Source organism: Plutella xylostella, chromosome 16 (genome assembly GCF_932276165.1).
Source record: "Plutella xylostella chromosome 16, ilPluXylo3.1, whole genome shotgun sequence".
NCBI classification, from domain to species: Eukaryota; Metazoa; Arthropoda; class Insecta; order Lepidoptera; family Plutellidae; genus Plutella; species Plutella xylostella.
Genome location: NC_063996.1, coordinates 2,942,817 through 2,959,248, shown reverse-complemented (window position 1 = coordinate 2,959,248; position 16,432 = coordinate 2,942,817). Strand labels below are relative to the sequence as shown.

General features: G+C 37.7%; 1 protein-coding gene across 6 annotated transcripts in view; it reads right to left on the bottom strand.

Moving 5' to 3' along the window:
- Window positions 1-16,432, bottom strand: part of LOC105384284 (unconventional myosin-XVIIIa) — a 172,907-nt gene that overhangs the window by 111,941 nt on the left and 44,534 nt on the right. Inside the window, exon 2 of one of the 6 annotated variants that reach the window (XM_048626292.1) lies at window positions 7,242-8,431. The exons of 3 other annotated variants lie outside the window; for them this stretch is intronic. In XM_048626292.1, the coding sequence (XP_048482249.1) occupies window positions 7,242-8,237 (996 nt within the window). In that variant the 5' untranslated portion in view covers window positions 8,238-8,431. The remainder of the gene's footprint in view (window positions 1-7,241; window positions 8,432-16,432) is intronic. 2 more of the 6 variants (XM_048626293.1, XM_048626291.1) reach the window with 2 other exon arrangements.

The following is a 16,432-nucleotide window of genomic DNA, read 5'->3' as shown; positions in this document are numbered from 1 at the left end:
CAAACAAAGTAGGGTCTACGAAAGGCATGTTTTCAGACTGATGAAACAAGAAGGAGGTGAAAAGTTCGAGAAATTTCTCATCAGATTGCGCAAGCAAGCCGACCGATGCAAGTTTGCTAACAAGGATGAAAGCCTTATCGACCAAATTACCGAAAAATGTGCGTCGGTTGAGTTGAGAAAGAAAATACTGCAAGCCGGTGATAGTGTCACACTTGATTCCATTATCCATGACGCCAACACCCTTGAAAGCGTCTCTCGTCAACTGGATGAATTTGGCAACAAGAATTCTGAGGTAACAATTAACAAAATCCATGCAAGGAAAAGTACCTTCAACCATTCTGCTTCTGGGAGGAGCAATGACAAAAGGAGATGCATTCGATGTGGCAACGATCACCTTGGAAAGTCATGTCCAGCCATAGGAGTGAAATGTAATAAATGCGGAAAAAAGGGCCACTACGCGAAGTGTTGCTTGTCAGGAAAACCTTTCAAGCGCAGTAACCCAGATTCTCACAAATTGAACGTGCCTGCAAAAAAATCCCGTCATTCGGAAACAAATAACGAAGAGATTGATTATGTGTTCCATTTGGATGACGACACAAACATTAAATGCATTCTAGGGGGAATAGAAGCAAACCTATTGATCGATTCGGGAAGTAAGTGCAATCTCATTACGGACAAAACCTGGAATCAACTGAAAAGCCAGAAAATCAACGTGCACGACCAAGTGAAGTCACCAGACAAGGTATTTCTGGCATACGGCAGTAACCAACCACTGGTCGTCCTTGGGTCATTCAAAACAACGATCAGGATTCATGATAAAAATGAAGTAGCTACATTCTTCGTGATCAAAGATGGCACCAAAGATCTTCTTGGAAAAGTCACAGCAATGGCACTTGGAGTATTGCATATTGGATTAAAAGTGCAGGATGTGCTACACACAGCTGAAACAGCTATACCGTTTCCAAAATTTAAAAACGTGCTCATTGAGATTCCAATCGATACGACTGTCAAGCCAGTTGTCCAACCTTACAGGAGGGTTCCTATACCCTTAGAACAAAAGATAAATGACAAATTAAACCATCTCGTACAAGCAGAGATCATAGAAAAGGTTGAAGAACCATCCAAGTGGGTTTCACCTATGGTACCGGTTCTCAAAGAGAACGGCGAAGTTCGAATCTGCATCGACATGCGACGCGCAAATACTGCAATCGATCGAGAAAACCATCCTTTACCAACAATGGATCAGCTACTGCCCAATTTCAGGAAAGCGAAACTCTTTTCTCGACTTGATATAAAGGATGCTTTTCATCAACTTGAGATACATCCAGATTCGCGTTATATTACGACATTCATTACCAGTAAAGGACTGTTCAGATACAAACGGCTCATGTTCGGAATTTCTTGTGCACCAGAGATATTCCAAAAGACTTTAGAACGGATACTAGCTGGGTGTGAAGGAACAGTAAACTTCATAGATGATATTGTTATTTTCGGATCTGATGACATAGAACACGATAAAAGACTTCAACAGACTCTGAAAGTCCTGGACGACAACGGTGTCTTACTAAACCAGAAGAAATGTCTCTACAAGATAAAGTCAATTCAATTCCTTGGACACACGCTCTCTCCAAATGGTGTGAAACCTTTGGCCAAATACGTGACGTCAATACAAGAATTCAGGGCACCTTCTACCTTAGAAGAGTTACAGAGCTTCTTGGGACTTGTTAACTTTGTGGGAAAGTGGATAGCAAATTTAGCAACATTTACAGAACCCCTAAGGAAACTTCTGCGGCTAAAACTAGGTAAAAATGCCAATATTACCAATATATGGACCGAGGAACAGAACAAGGCTTTTAACGAACTGAAGTCGTGCCTGAGCAATATAAAGACCTTGGGATACTATGACCCAGCCGATAAAACCCAAGTAATTGCCGATGCAAGTCCAGTGGGTCTCGGAGCAGTCCTCATTCAAACTGACTCTAGTGGAAGCAGAATTGTAGCCTACGGAAATAAAAGTTTGAGTGATTGTGAGAAACGATATTGTCAGACTGAGAAAGAAGCATTAGCATTGGTGTGGGCAGTTGAACATTTCAACATATATTTGTATGGCAAGGAGTTTGAGCTAGTAAGCGATCATAAACCTCTAGAAGTCATATTTGGCAAACACTCCAAACCGTGTGCTCGCATCGAAAGATGGGTTTTGCGACTTCAGTCGTATAAATATAAAATAATATACAAACCAGGGAAAAGTAACATTGCAGATCCTTTATCCAGGTTATGTGTCGGTAACAAGGAAGAAAAGTTCGACATTACTAATCATGTAAATCAGATTGTTGAATATGCAAGACCTGTAGCAGTACCACTTAAGGATATCGAGAGATTCTCTGAGAATGATGACGAGATAACAAAAGTGAAACAAGGTTTATATCAACAAAGTTGGGATCCTTCTGTAAGCAGTTTCAAAATATTTGAAACCGAACTTTGTTTCCAAGATAATGTATTATTGAGAGGTAATAAGATCGTTATCCCAACAAAACTCCGTCAGCGAGTATTGGAAGCTGCGCATGAAGGACATCCGGGTATTGTGGCCATGAAAAATCGATTACGCACGAAAGTTTGGTGGCCTAAAATGGATAAAGAAGCTGAACAATTAGTAAAGCATTGCAAAGGGTGTACTTTAGTATCAGCTCCCAATCCACCAAATCCAATGAAGAGACGAGAACTACCTGTAGAACCATGGGTCGACATAGCCATGGACTTAATGGGCCCCTTACCATCCGGAGAATATATTTTTGTGGTGATTGATTACTACAGTCGCTACAAGGAGGTCAAAACTTCAAGGAACATCACTTCAGCTGAAATAATCAAAATGCTAAAAGAGATGTTTTCTAGGTTAGGGTTTCCTAGAAGCATTACCGCAGATAACGGAAAGCAATTCACTAGTGAAGAATTTAAGACTTACCTTCAGGAATGTGGTATCACCCTTTACAGCACCATACCATACTGGCCCCAGCAAAATGGAGAAGTGGAGCGACAAAACCGGAGCATTTTGAAAAGAATCAAAATAAGCCAACTTGAGCGGAGAAATTGGAAGGAAGAACTTTTTAACTACTTAATGATGTACAACAGTACACCTAACACAACAACGGGTAAGACACCATCTGAACTCTTTTACAGAAGACAATTTAGAGACAAAATACCTTGCGTGGCTGACATAGCGAACAAGCAAAGTATAGACGACTCGGAAGTTAGAGATAAGGATAAAAAGCAAAAAGAACTTGGCAGAATCTACAGTGACCATAAAAGGAAAGCGACAGAACACACATTGGCGGAAGGTGATAAGGTGTATGTTAAAACCCTGGTAAAAGAAAACAAACTAACACCTAATTTTTCCCCAGCTTCTCACACTGTAACTAGGGCAAAGAGTAATACCGGTGATGTTGAAATACGTAATGACTTAACAGGTCAGCAATACCGAAGGAATGTAGTACATTTGAAAAAGGTAGAGGGACAGTGGAAGAGTGTGAATAGAGATGAAAACGATACCATTAATGAAGAAGTAGATGAAGAAAAAAGCAATGAATAAATAAACAAAATGTATAGTTAGAATTGTTGATTATGATAATAAGATAAATAAGCATGTATATTGTAATAGAAGGAAAACATAAACTGTAAATTATATTTTGATAGTATAAGAAAACTATTGATTAAAGTTGATTCAAAATCTATTAAAAATATCAAAACTAATAAATATAATATTAAGCGATATAATTATGAGATAATTAGTAATTTATCAGCTATGTATTTTTAAGTGAAAAAGGAAGAGATGTAGTGTATATCAGCTATAGTATATATATATAAGCTATGCATGTAAAGTGTCATGACAGCTGATAGTGTCATGTATCAGCTGGCATGACCAAATAACATGTATAAGTAGTGTAACTATCGGTCAGTGTGCACGTGGCGGCAAACCAACCTTTCCCTATAAAAGGCCAGCGCAGAGGCGACCGGCTCTCAGTCGTTCGGTAGCCGCCACGGAGGCAACACCTCCCGACGTACCTATGTAAGAGTATGCCTAAGTACTGAAACTATACATACCTGTAAACTGTACTTATATGATTGAAGAGTAAATAAACATATACATTATATACAAGGAGTATCAATTCTACACCGACCAATTAAAACATGGAGGGCAATGATAGAAAATTGAGATTGAGATTGCATAAGTGGTTTAGAAAAACTTTGTCGCCCTCGAAGGCAAATGTTTTAATGGTTACGGATTTAATTATTTATTTATGTTTATTTATTTATCTTTACATTCACCACCATTACAGTTGAGGCATGTTATACATATAACTACGCCCAATTAAATATATAACTACACCCAAAGAGTAAATTTTAGTATGGAGAACAACTTATTTGACTGGTTGATTCTTTCGCCACGGTGATAGCACTTACAGTCTCTAGTGTTTTTTCTAAAGTAAACTATGAATATTAGTAAAAAGTAAATTACCACTGAAAGATTATTCCTCATCCCAAAACGAACAACTCCTGGAATGCGACAGTTAATTAAGTCAGCTAAAAGCTTCGGCAGATCTAGATCTGTATCAGAACCTGGTTGAACCTTCATTCCTGATAGCTATAACTGGAGGCGGCCATATTGGGACAGCGCCCGTTCTTCCCAGGATTCCTGTGCCCCTGATTATCCTGAACTGGTCAGTATTAATAGAAACTGGTGTTTTTCTATCGCCGGAAAAACAAACTCGTCTTAAGATATGAGATTGACATGTATTGTATCTGTCAGCAAATGCATGCATCTCTCATATTATGTAACATGAACAAACTTACGTAAACGTAATATTTTAAATATTTTTTTTCGAATATGGTTGAATCAGAATCTTACCTGTAACAAAGAAAAGAGATAAATTAGAATAAATTAGTATAAAGACCAAATCCTAAATCACACTAAGTCATCCAAATACACGCCTTAAAACCATTATTTAGCAAGCTTCTTCTTTTTAAGGAAAACTTTCTTCACTATCTAAACACTTGTGGAATACACAAACGTGTAAGTAATATAAAAGGAACACCGACAACATTAAAGTCTAGTTAATGCAATGAATCACTAACGAACTTTCGTTTCGTTTAAACTGTGCGAAGTGACTATGCAATGGATGGGGCTACGCCTATTAACAACAACAAGCAAGCTCAAGCGAATTTTAACAGACTGGAAACCAATCAATAAATTAACTAAAACGATCGAAATCCCAATTTCCTAAAGCACTTCATAATTTTAATTAAAAAGTAAAATACCACAAAAGATTTACATAAATATAACATGCGATATTTTAGACACCAAAACGATGATGGGAGTGTATAAAACACACATATTATAAATAAACTTTGTCATTAATATCGATCTGCTAAATGATAGTTTAACCAATAAACTATCATATCAGGAAGTAAAACCAATATAAAAGTCAGCATGTGTTAAAGATAGACCGGATTCAAGACACAATAGAAAATGGCATTCAGCAATGACAAATGTGAAACCGAATAGAAAGTGTTAGCTGAAATTATTGTCATTGTTAACCGAGATTTATAATTGTATTTCCATTGGCACTGTCAGATTTGGGCACGCATCTAATTACATGTAGTCGTTGATTGCACAATGAGGCTGTGTAGGAGAGGAATATACGACGACATAATTTGTGCCCTTGCTGCCTCACGTCTTAGCTCCCTTCTAATTTGCAAACGTATGTGAGAAACTTACGAATAAAATATGTTTTGCAGAGCAATCGAAATATAAACAACAAGACAAGGGTTTCGTAGGTTTATTTATTATATTATGAACTGAATGATTATCAAAATAATGAAATGATCAAAGGACTACTCTATAGTAGAAAAAACCATTCTACGGACAGAAGACACGACTCAAGATGAGTGTCCGAATTGTTAAAAATATACAAATGCCAAACAGTATTTTTCCGACTTTCGCACGGTTTGTAAAACAAAGACAAAATAAATTACAGGCCATTTTACACGCCTCGGACCGAAACTATTGGCTATAGTGGGTATCCCCCTAAAGATTGTACTCCGTACCGTTTTGAATACGTCAGTCCCAAGAAGTAAATCGGACTGCAAGTATGTAAATTATTTTCAATATACTATAATCTGTCTTCCATTGTACCAGTGAGCAACCGAAAGATTCATTCATGAATGGGTATGCGGATAATTAATATGCAATTCAACGCGTAATCACCGCCGTTAATTTAATTTAAATTGACCAGGAAATGTCCCAGCTCCCCAACTCTAAGTATTCACACTACTTCACCGTACCGACTTCATCTATTATTCATTGTCGCTCAACCAACTTTGTATAAATAAACGTTATGTAAGCAGCCTCTGTAACTAACCCTACTCATAAGCTGTTAACTGCCTTGAACTGAGCGTCATTTGCAATCCCCACTTTGTATGCTAACATTACGATGTTTGGCTTTCAATAACACCTTCTAAATGTACGAGAGAAAAGTGCCTCCTCGTAGGTCAGCCCGAAAACTAGAGGCGCAGTTATGCAAACCTGCCATTATGTGCTTTACATCTGCCATAAATGGACAGCCGGTGAAAATCATAACAGCTCCCGAACTCCCGTGGCTGGCAGCGAGGGCACGACCGATGATCGGCTGCGAGCCAGTCACCGCATATGGAGCAGCATGACTCGGCCGCCCCAGGCCCGCGCCCGGTGCCTTATCGTGACCACGACCGCAACGAAAGTGAATCCACATCCTTAAAAAGCCTAAACAATCTCGCTCCAAATTACTCGCTATTTGATCCTACACCTCGTTGGCTTCGAAACGTGCCTCTCTTATCTTTATCTATTACTTTAGCAAATAAAAAGACCCCATTTCTAAGTGTTGTCTCTGCAAACAAAGACGCATTGCCGCATAGGTGGCCAGATAAGATAGGTATAAAAATTAGAAAGCTTATCTCAATGGTGAGGTAAACCACCAGGGAGTAAATTTCTATAGCGTCGGTAAGTACTTGAACAGATTTAGTTTAAAGTTACAATAGATGTCAGCTTTAAATCTCGTGATCGGCGTATTGGCATAATTGCGACGGACGAGATCGTGCGCCCCTCATCGATAAGGGCAGTATTGCAATCAAGTGTTGCCAAATAAGCGCAGTTGGTGCTCAAAGAGCAGCTGGCGCCGTGGGCCGAGTGTGATTGACGTGTGACTTACCTGCAGCGGCGGCGGCGAGGGGGGCGCGGGGGGCGCGGGGTGCGCCGACCACTCGCTCCAGGGTCGGAGCAGGGCACGCTCGGCATCAGCGCCGACGGCAGCGAAGCTCACTCCACACTTTCTCCACAGCGAAAGTTCATAGAGTCTTCGCCATGGGATACCATCATTTTTCGCTGTCTTCTTCCTGATGCTTCCGCGCAGGGATGGGGTCCTGATAAACGGTTCTGTCGGAATCACTTTCTTGCTAGCTCCTCTCCAAGGTGGCTTTGTTCCATTGACGTTAGGTTTACCATTTATTCCATTTACAGTTGTTCCGTTAGAACCTTTACGAATCAATGCTGGTTTCGTTTGCAATGCACTTTTTCGTTTGTCGTCAAAGAGCAATGTGTTTGCGAGGTCGTCGTCTTTATTACATGCATCTGATTTTACTTCCTCGATGGTGACTACAGCGGATTTCCGCTCCCTGTAGCTCGCCCTCAGGGGAGTCCTGATGAACGCAAGTTTACCTTTCTCGCCGTCGACGTCATCGGAAATGACGCTGTCATCCGCATAGCGCATGCGCGCCGTCTTCATTAGCGAGGCTCTGGTGTTCTGCGCGAACAATCGCTCGCAGGGATCGGGAGTCTTGTTTTGTTCGGGTTTCGTTTTCGATGTACTCTCGGAATCGGTGTCGCTGTGTCCTTCGTATGAACTGGTGCTGTTGCTGAAGCTTTTGACGTAGGAGCCATCGTTTTGTTTCGTAAAATTGTGGTTGTTCTTTTCTGCTTCTTTGATTTCGATGAAGCAGTCTGAGCGGAAGGATTTCTTCGATTGTATGCTGTTGTTGGAGTCGGACTTGGCGAGTGCGTTGTGGCGGGGATCGACGCAGCCATTGGCGTGCGCCTTGCCGCTGCAGTGGCGGTGGATCTTGGCCAGCGCCGCCAGGGTCTTGCCCCCGGGGGACGCCTCCCCCCCGCCCCGCAGCGACTGCTCGAACGACCCCTGCACTTGGAACATGTTCTACTCCCCGGTCACGGCGTTCTCACGTGGTTTGTCCGCCACATCTGACATTTTCTGGGGTCAAAGTTAAGTCTCAACCGAACGATCGAACCATGCTGAATGTCCCTGCACAATGAGTCGCATGAGTGATACACTGCAGATCGGCACGATTAATACTTTGTCAGAGCTAAGGCAGGCATAAAGATGTTAATCTGTGAGTTATTGTTGTAATAGTCGTAAGGCTGCACGTTTGAGTTTGACAGAGCGTATTTGGGGCACGGTGGCGCTATGAGTCATTGTTCGTGATGTTGTACGGTAATGGAGGGGTGTTGATGGGTGCTATGGACCAGTACGTCCTTTCACTGGAGGCTGCGGACAGCAGAGGGACGTGAGCCGAGGGTAATGAGTGCCCGAGGTCCGCACACACGAGCCGCCTTCACCACGCGTGCTCGAGCGATCGTGCCCTCGTGCTATGAGCAAATTGCTTTACGCGCCTACAAAGTCATGACACTAAACCGATGTCAATCATAAAGAGATTCGCCTCGCCCGGCACAACAATACGGCCGTATTGAATCAGATGGTCTCAGACTGGTTGACGCAAATACAGATATGCATATACAATTACAGCAGTCCTAATTTCGTAACGCTCGATTTGATACGATTTATTAAGGATCTCTATTGCACCTATGTTATTAGAAGTTGTATATAACGATTATGAGGTAGCTATGGGCAAATATTTATTATCTTAATGTGTGTCAGCGTCGGCTTAGCTGTGACTAAGTCTGCCCACACGCAGCATGTTATTGCTGAAATGGACGTCGCCGTTTAAATGGAACTCCGATATAGAGGACTCGTAAAGTATAAAATATAGTCTAGTAAAAGTAAGAGAACGGTTCTACCTTATGAAACCGAAATATGGAGTGGCCACGCCCGCACAATTGCATTTTACTAAAAGATATACACGTTGATATCTTTAATCTTACACTAGTAGGTATTATAATTAACTTCTTCTACTGAGCGTATCGCTAATAACCACTAGAAATGGACTAGGCTAGGGTATTGTCACAAATGATGGCTAGTGAAATTAGAATTGGTCGACAGTCGCTGACTGCCCACTAATTAAAAGTAAAACAGTCAAAGACTCTGACGATTGTCCGTTATGTAAAAAGCTCGGTGAACCGGTTGCTAGTACATAATCGAGTTATCAGTCCCCTGCGCCCGTCAATGTTTGCTTACACTCCAACTATCTGTTAGCGCTCATTTCTACAGCAGATCGTGGGAAAAGGCCGCATAGATTACACGAACTCATTCAAATCGGTCCATCCGATTAGGACCGATGCCGAAAAGGGTTAATTTTCACGTATGTCTGAGTCTGCCTTACAAAATCCGAGCGACTGAAACACCTAACTGTTACGAAATTTCAGAGTTTCTATCGGTACATCAAACTATAGTCTGTCCATTATATTATTGGTTTTTAGACATTCGAAATCCCATATATATTTGACGACTGCAATCAAAGGACAATCAACTTTACTTATCAGACATAAGGAAACGTCAAAAATACAATAACATAGTGGAAGCTCTATAGCTGTGTAATCGTAGCTCTTTCTTTTTAGCGTGTCAGTGGCAAAGACTAGAGCGCGTCTAGGGTTTATCACTTGTCACAATGTTGAAAGGTTTCTTCAGTCAGAATAGCGTCTGACGCTGACAGGGCGCGGTGGGCGAATAATAAAGAATGGGTTTATCGCAAAGTCAAAACGAAGTATAGTGCGACAAACTTATCTGTTCCGGTGAGAGCGAACTAAATTGATCCATATCTCATTACTTACTAATGAATTATATATTGATATAGATTATATGGGTTTATTAAAACCACAAGAGCGAATTGCCACTACTTGCAAACTTAAAATCTTGTAGAATGAAGAAATATTAGACATTTACGTGAGCTCTCGCCGGAACAGATAAGTTTGTGGCACTGTAACATTTACGAAGTAATTGGTGTCAAATTAATTACTATTTGAATCTGAAAATCGTTGTCAAAACAAGTCCTCGATAGGCAGGACAGGTCAAAACAAGATATCGATACGTCACTTGGGATGCTTCTTGCTTTGGGGATATATTTATATTATTTATAGACCGTTTTCAGAAGTATGACGATATAAAATCGATAGATGCTCGATTAACCTAACCCGATATGGTATAATCTATAAATTAAAGTTCGACAGAACACCTTAGCTGTAAATATTTCGTAAACATGTTCGGGGAATAAATTAATGATTCGTGATAATCAGATAAGTCATATTTATGATACAAAACGTGCATTCTCAAATGCAATAATCAAAGAGATAATCTTCAAATATACGAGTGTTTATTAAAATGACTATTTATTAGACAGCATTTCCCAGTTAACAAGAGATTCATATTAAATTAAATACCTACTAGATATTAACGGTTATAATTAAAAGATTAGTTAATTAAAAAGATGAGATAATATGAAATTTGATTAGTTATTTTTAATTCCATTGGTTAGAAATCTGGGTTAAGTATTATGACGGAGACATAAAATATCAATGTGTTATTCGAATCTATTGTTTTTACATAAAGATCTGTATCTGTCAGACATACCCTACAATTTTTTTGAGTATTACTTTTGTAGTGTGATTTTTGTGTTTCATTCAGTTTTGTAATAATTTGTTACATACGTAGGTATTATTATGGATTCCTATGGTCCTTCAGTTGACCTTTTCTTTTAATTTATTCAACGGTCACATTAGAGAATAAATATATAAAACACGTTAATATTTGGCCGGGTCATTACGACCGACGCCACATTAGCTACACATAAAAATCGTAAAAATTAACAGGTTCGATAAATTCCAATAATGTTATTTTGATTTTTTGTCGGGTGCACTACTAAATACATATGAAATATTCAGGTTGTTATAAGTGGATAAGTCAGGTTGTTGTAAGTTATACATAACTAATATAATAAGTGATGTTTATTATGTTACGTAATGAAAGCAGGGAAAATATAAATAAATAAAATATTTTTTTTAATCATACATTAGACATGACGTAGGAAAACGAATAAAAATAATCATAAAGGCTGGATGCACATTAATAATGGATTAAATTGCTTCGCTAAGAGAGAAACACCTTCCATAATCATATTGGACATATCAACACGAGATATAAATAAACATACACAAGTCAATTAACGAGTTAAGAACGAGAGTTTTGTATAGAGAAGTGCAGCACGGCAACTGTACGAGATAATGCATTGGTTTAAGTTCTTAAGTCCACGTACATCGTAGTCGTACAAGTGAACTTCAAGAGCCACACGTTTTTTCTCTGGACCGATGGATTTAGAATTGGAAGTGCTAGGATGATAAAGGCCGAGGAAAGTATTGTGGCATTCCTGGGAGAGACATATAACATCCAGAAGTAGAGGACTAAGGGGTGATGATTAATCAGAAATCACATAGTCTTCAGGACATGGGCCTCCTCCTAGATTTTTCTTTAATACTCTAAAATAATTTAAAACTTCTGTAATACTTATTTTCTACGGCCAGCATCGCTTCCCTGAGAAGAATAGGTGTTTCGTTGTCAACGCCACTTATACTTTTCATGTGTTCACACGTTGTATCTTTCTTTCTCATTGTCACTGTACCTCCTCTACAATCTCTCGGAAGGCAAGAAGGAAGGGGGGAGGGGGGCTAAATAAACGATGAGCCGACGAAGCAATTTATAGCGGCGACCGAATTTTCACATTCCCAGAATGGACACCGATCGCGTTTTTGGCGTCCAGTTGCATTTCCACTTTTATTTAATTAATTTTTAGACATCTGTCGACCTGAAGAAATGTATTGTATAGTATATTATGTAGAAAGAATGGATTGAATATTTTATATAGAAACGATGATAAAAAAACACTCAAAGATTGTCACGAGTCTTAATTATTTTTTGTCTTAGACTAATTGTGTAGGTAACTTAAAAGAATGATATGTGATTTCTCTCATAAAACAGGTTTACTGCTGCTCTATGTATCTTTGTACCCTTTAAAATAATAATAATTAAGATCACATAATTATATCGGCACACCGTCATAAATGAATGCAAATGCAATGTTGTTGGCACCATCTGTTGTATTAGCATTGTTGAATATTCCGCCATGTTATTATGCGCGTTACATCATTAAATAGATGCATGGAAATTATTCTTGGTGCGTTGTTGTTCTACTACGGCGTACGTGCAACTGCTAGAGAACAAAACGCTTTTGGCAATAAGACTGCCTATCGGTTACTTAAATTGCAGTCGTACCTACAGGTTTTAGAAACAGGGTAGGTAATTCTGAAAGTGTTGTCATTCTGAACAACTTTTTCTCTAAAACGTTAGATGAAATTTATCTTCTTTCGGCTAAATATACCACTTTTGTACACCCTGTACTAGCTGTGTTTATAATAACTATGATAAATGATGTTAGGATAGCATCATTTATCATAGATCAAGGACCTTAAATGCAATAATAGCTCAGAGAAATAATAACTAGTCAATAAAATATACCATACCTAAGGCAGATGCAGTGATCATAAAGTGTAAATTATTGTCTTGGCATACTTCGCATTAGGCAATGTTATAATAACTCTATAGGTATAATTGCATGTTTATGCAACTTAAACGTTAAAAAATGCCAAACTATAACTTTTACACGAAAAAAAACCCCTCTTTTATTTAATTATAATTTTAATGGCGTTATGATTGAGAGAGTGGCCATGGTGCGTGATCTGGGTGTCTTGTTGGATAACAAATTATTATTCCGTAATCACATTGATTTAATTACCAGCAAAGCCTATAAAAACCTTGGATTTGTTATACGCACAGGAAAATTGTTTTCCCAACCTGAGTCCATCAAAGCACTGTATTATGCTTACGTACGAAGTGTGTTGGAGTTTGCTAGCCCAATATGGTCACCACAATATACCATTTATCAAGATCAAATAGAAAGGTTACAAATGAAATTCATTAAATACTTAAATTACCAAACACGCAATAATTCCCGTAATTACAAAATGTTAACCCTGTATGATCGACGCTTACTACTGGATATGGGATTTCTGTTTGACATATTACGAGGAAGAGTGGACTGTCCTGAGCTACTAGCAGATATAACATTTAACACACCACAATACCGTACTAGACATACAGCAATATTTGCTCCCAGGGCTCACACCACTAATTATGGCCAAAATGCAATTATGACCCGTCTACTTCGTACTTATAATAACGTGTTTCAGGATGCTGACATTTTTCATAATAATAAACTTTCTTTTAGATCCCATGTAGTGCAAATAATCGGTGATAAGTCTGAATAGTCCGGTGGTATTGTCATATTGAATACATTTACTTTTATATATTTTATATTGGGCGTATATATATAATCTATAAACATAGTATGCACATAATAATATGTATAAGAATTTAAATAATACTGCTTGTTATATGGTTTTACATAAGTAAGATTTTACATATTTTACCCTCAAATTCATAGACACTATTGTAAATTTACAACAAGGTTTAAATTTAAGTACCTTGAATCGTACTAGTGTCGACTAGTTTCGACTCTTTACGTCAGTCAAAAAGTTAAATCTCGTATATCACAACGTTAATTTTAAACTAACTTTATAGTACCTAAAATCACTATGAATTTGGGGGATAGTCTTCAACTTACTTCTTTTTGCTTGTTTTTTTTTTTTTCTTCAGACTATAAAATTGTATAATTTTCAGTTTTACAATGTCATTAAGTCACTGTTTCATCTTAGTTAAAATTAAGTGCCTAAATTAGAAAAATGTGAAAACCTGTTATTCGCTTGAAATGTCATATAACCCCCATGTAACATAAACTTGTATTTTGCTGATTGGTTTTCCAAATATAAATAAATAAAATAAATAAATAACTTTATTGCTGATGTCACTGCAAAAGCTATTAATATTAAGTCAATATATATAATTTGCCTAGAAAAATCTTTATTATGAGAATATGCTATTTATTTATACTCAATGTTTTTTTGTATTTTATTGTTCATTCGATGTTGTGTTAATGTGTAAGTTGTAAACTTTCTTATGGTATTGGTGTAAGTACAAATTAATATTGGAGCTCCTACTACACTTCAAATATTGCTAAACCTGTAAGACTTATTTAAAAGACCACAGCGGTACCGGAACAAAATTCACGTCGTGCCTAACTATAATACAACTGTCACAAATAATAACATTATATTATGACAGTTTATGTCAACTATTAACGTCACTCAAGCCTCGACGAAATCACGATTTTCTTGGAAGGCTCTGCAACATCATAGATAGCTACGGGCTAATAACTAATTAGTATTCTATACAAGCATAGAATCGAGATTCTACAGTCACATGACGAGTTGTGTTTGGTTGGATTAAATGGAAACCGAATGGCGTAGTGGTTAGTGACCTGACTACTGAGCCGATGGTCCCGGGTTCGATTCCCGGCTGGGGCAGATATTTGTTTAAAGACAGATATTTGTACTCGGGTCTTGGGTGTTGATATTTATATTTAGTATCTATCTATCTATGTATTTGTGTAGATATATCAGCTGTCCGACACCCATAACACAGGTTCTGCCTAGCTTGGGGTCGGATGGCCGTGTGTGAGATGTCCCCACATATTTAAAAAAAAAAAAAAAAAAAAAAAAACCCTATGTATTGTAATACCTTTGATATGATGAGAATATTCAAACCGAGCATAGCTGGCCTGTTTTCAACTTTCAGTATGTCTTGATTGCAAAGTTATGTCTACGTTCTTTAATGAATAAATAGAATGCTACAAGACGAAACAACTTACAAAATTTGTCCTACCTCTCGAAATATATACAAAATCAATAGTTCACAAAATATTATGCATTCGGAACCGGTAAAATAAATGCTAGTACGAAACCAGACTACTGAGCATAAACAAAAAGTCATATTTAAATAAATCCGCTTGGTGGGTCAAACATGACAACAAATGCTCATGTATGCTTCAGTTTTTTGTAAACAATAGGAAAGAAGTTAAAATGCGCAGGCATTTGTTTTTTGTACGCAACGGCTCAAATAATGTCACGGGCTTCGCTATTCTGGAATAAGTAACGAAGCTGTAACAAAAATCTTGGTACAAAACAACCGAAAGCTGCAGTGGGACATACTCTGAAGTACTTCTTATAATGGCGGTACCTACATAGATTTTATTAGTTTTATATTTAGTCAGTCTTCAAAAATTTCGGCCATCAAACTTATGGATACTACCTACAGAAAACAATTTATGGATATTGTAAAAAAACCTGTAAATTATGTAGTTTTCTTATGTATCAAAATATGTAGTTTTCTTGGTCGTCATCATCAGGCCAGCATCGTTTGCTTGAGTGGAATAGGTGTTTCGTTGACAATGCCACTAATATTTTACATCTCTTGAACTTTCGACAACCACATGGAATACATTTGTTCTAAACATTTCAAATGTGCTAATTAGTTTTAAACGAAAAACAAAACGGTAGTGCTTTCACAAATTATAAAATTTTGTGAGATGAGAGCCCAAAAATATCGTTTTCTAGAGATCAAAACTCTATAAAAATTTAAATTGAAAATTCACAAAACAAAAGACTCAGTGAGATGTGTTTAGTATGTTTTGTTGTTAGGTGGAAAAGAATTGAATTTTATTACAAATTATCACTCATATTCTAATATAGTACACGATTTTAAATTACTTAATTTTACGCTTTTGGAAACAAAAAAAATATTCATTTTTCTCCATCACTTGACAGGTGATGTAAGCTAGCCGATCGAAAGTGCGGGGGTGGACAACGTTTTCATCAAGTTTTCACTTTTTAAGTCAATATTGTTTTACTATTTATTGCTAATTCGATGATTATTGAAATTAAAAAGAGAAAGAGTAGGCTTCCGCTTTAGAAATTTAATTTCAGTTAGATTTTGAACATAAAGTCAGAACATAGAAACTATGATTTTGAACTCTATAAGAATTATTTTGTTCTACAAGCAAATAGTGTTCAACAATGACTGAAGTATTGTTTGGTATCTATATCGACGGAATAATTCCGCAATGTGACAAACAATAAATATCTGAAATGCAATAAATCCACTCAGCTTTTCAAGAAGTGGAACAACAGATTTGCTTTAAAGACCTCGGTGTC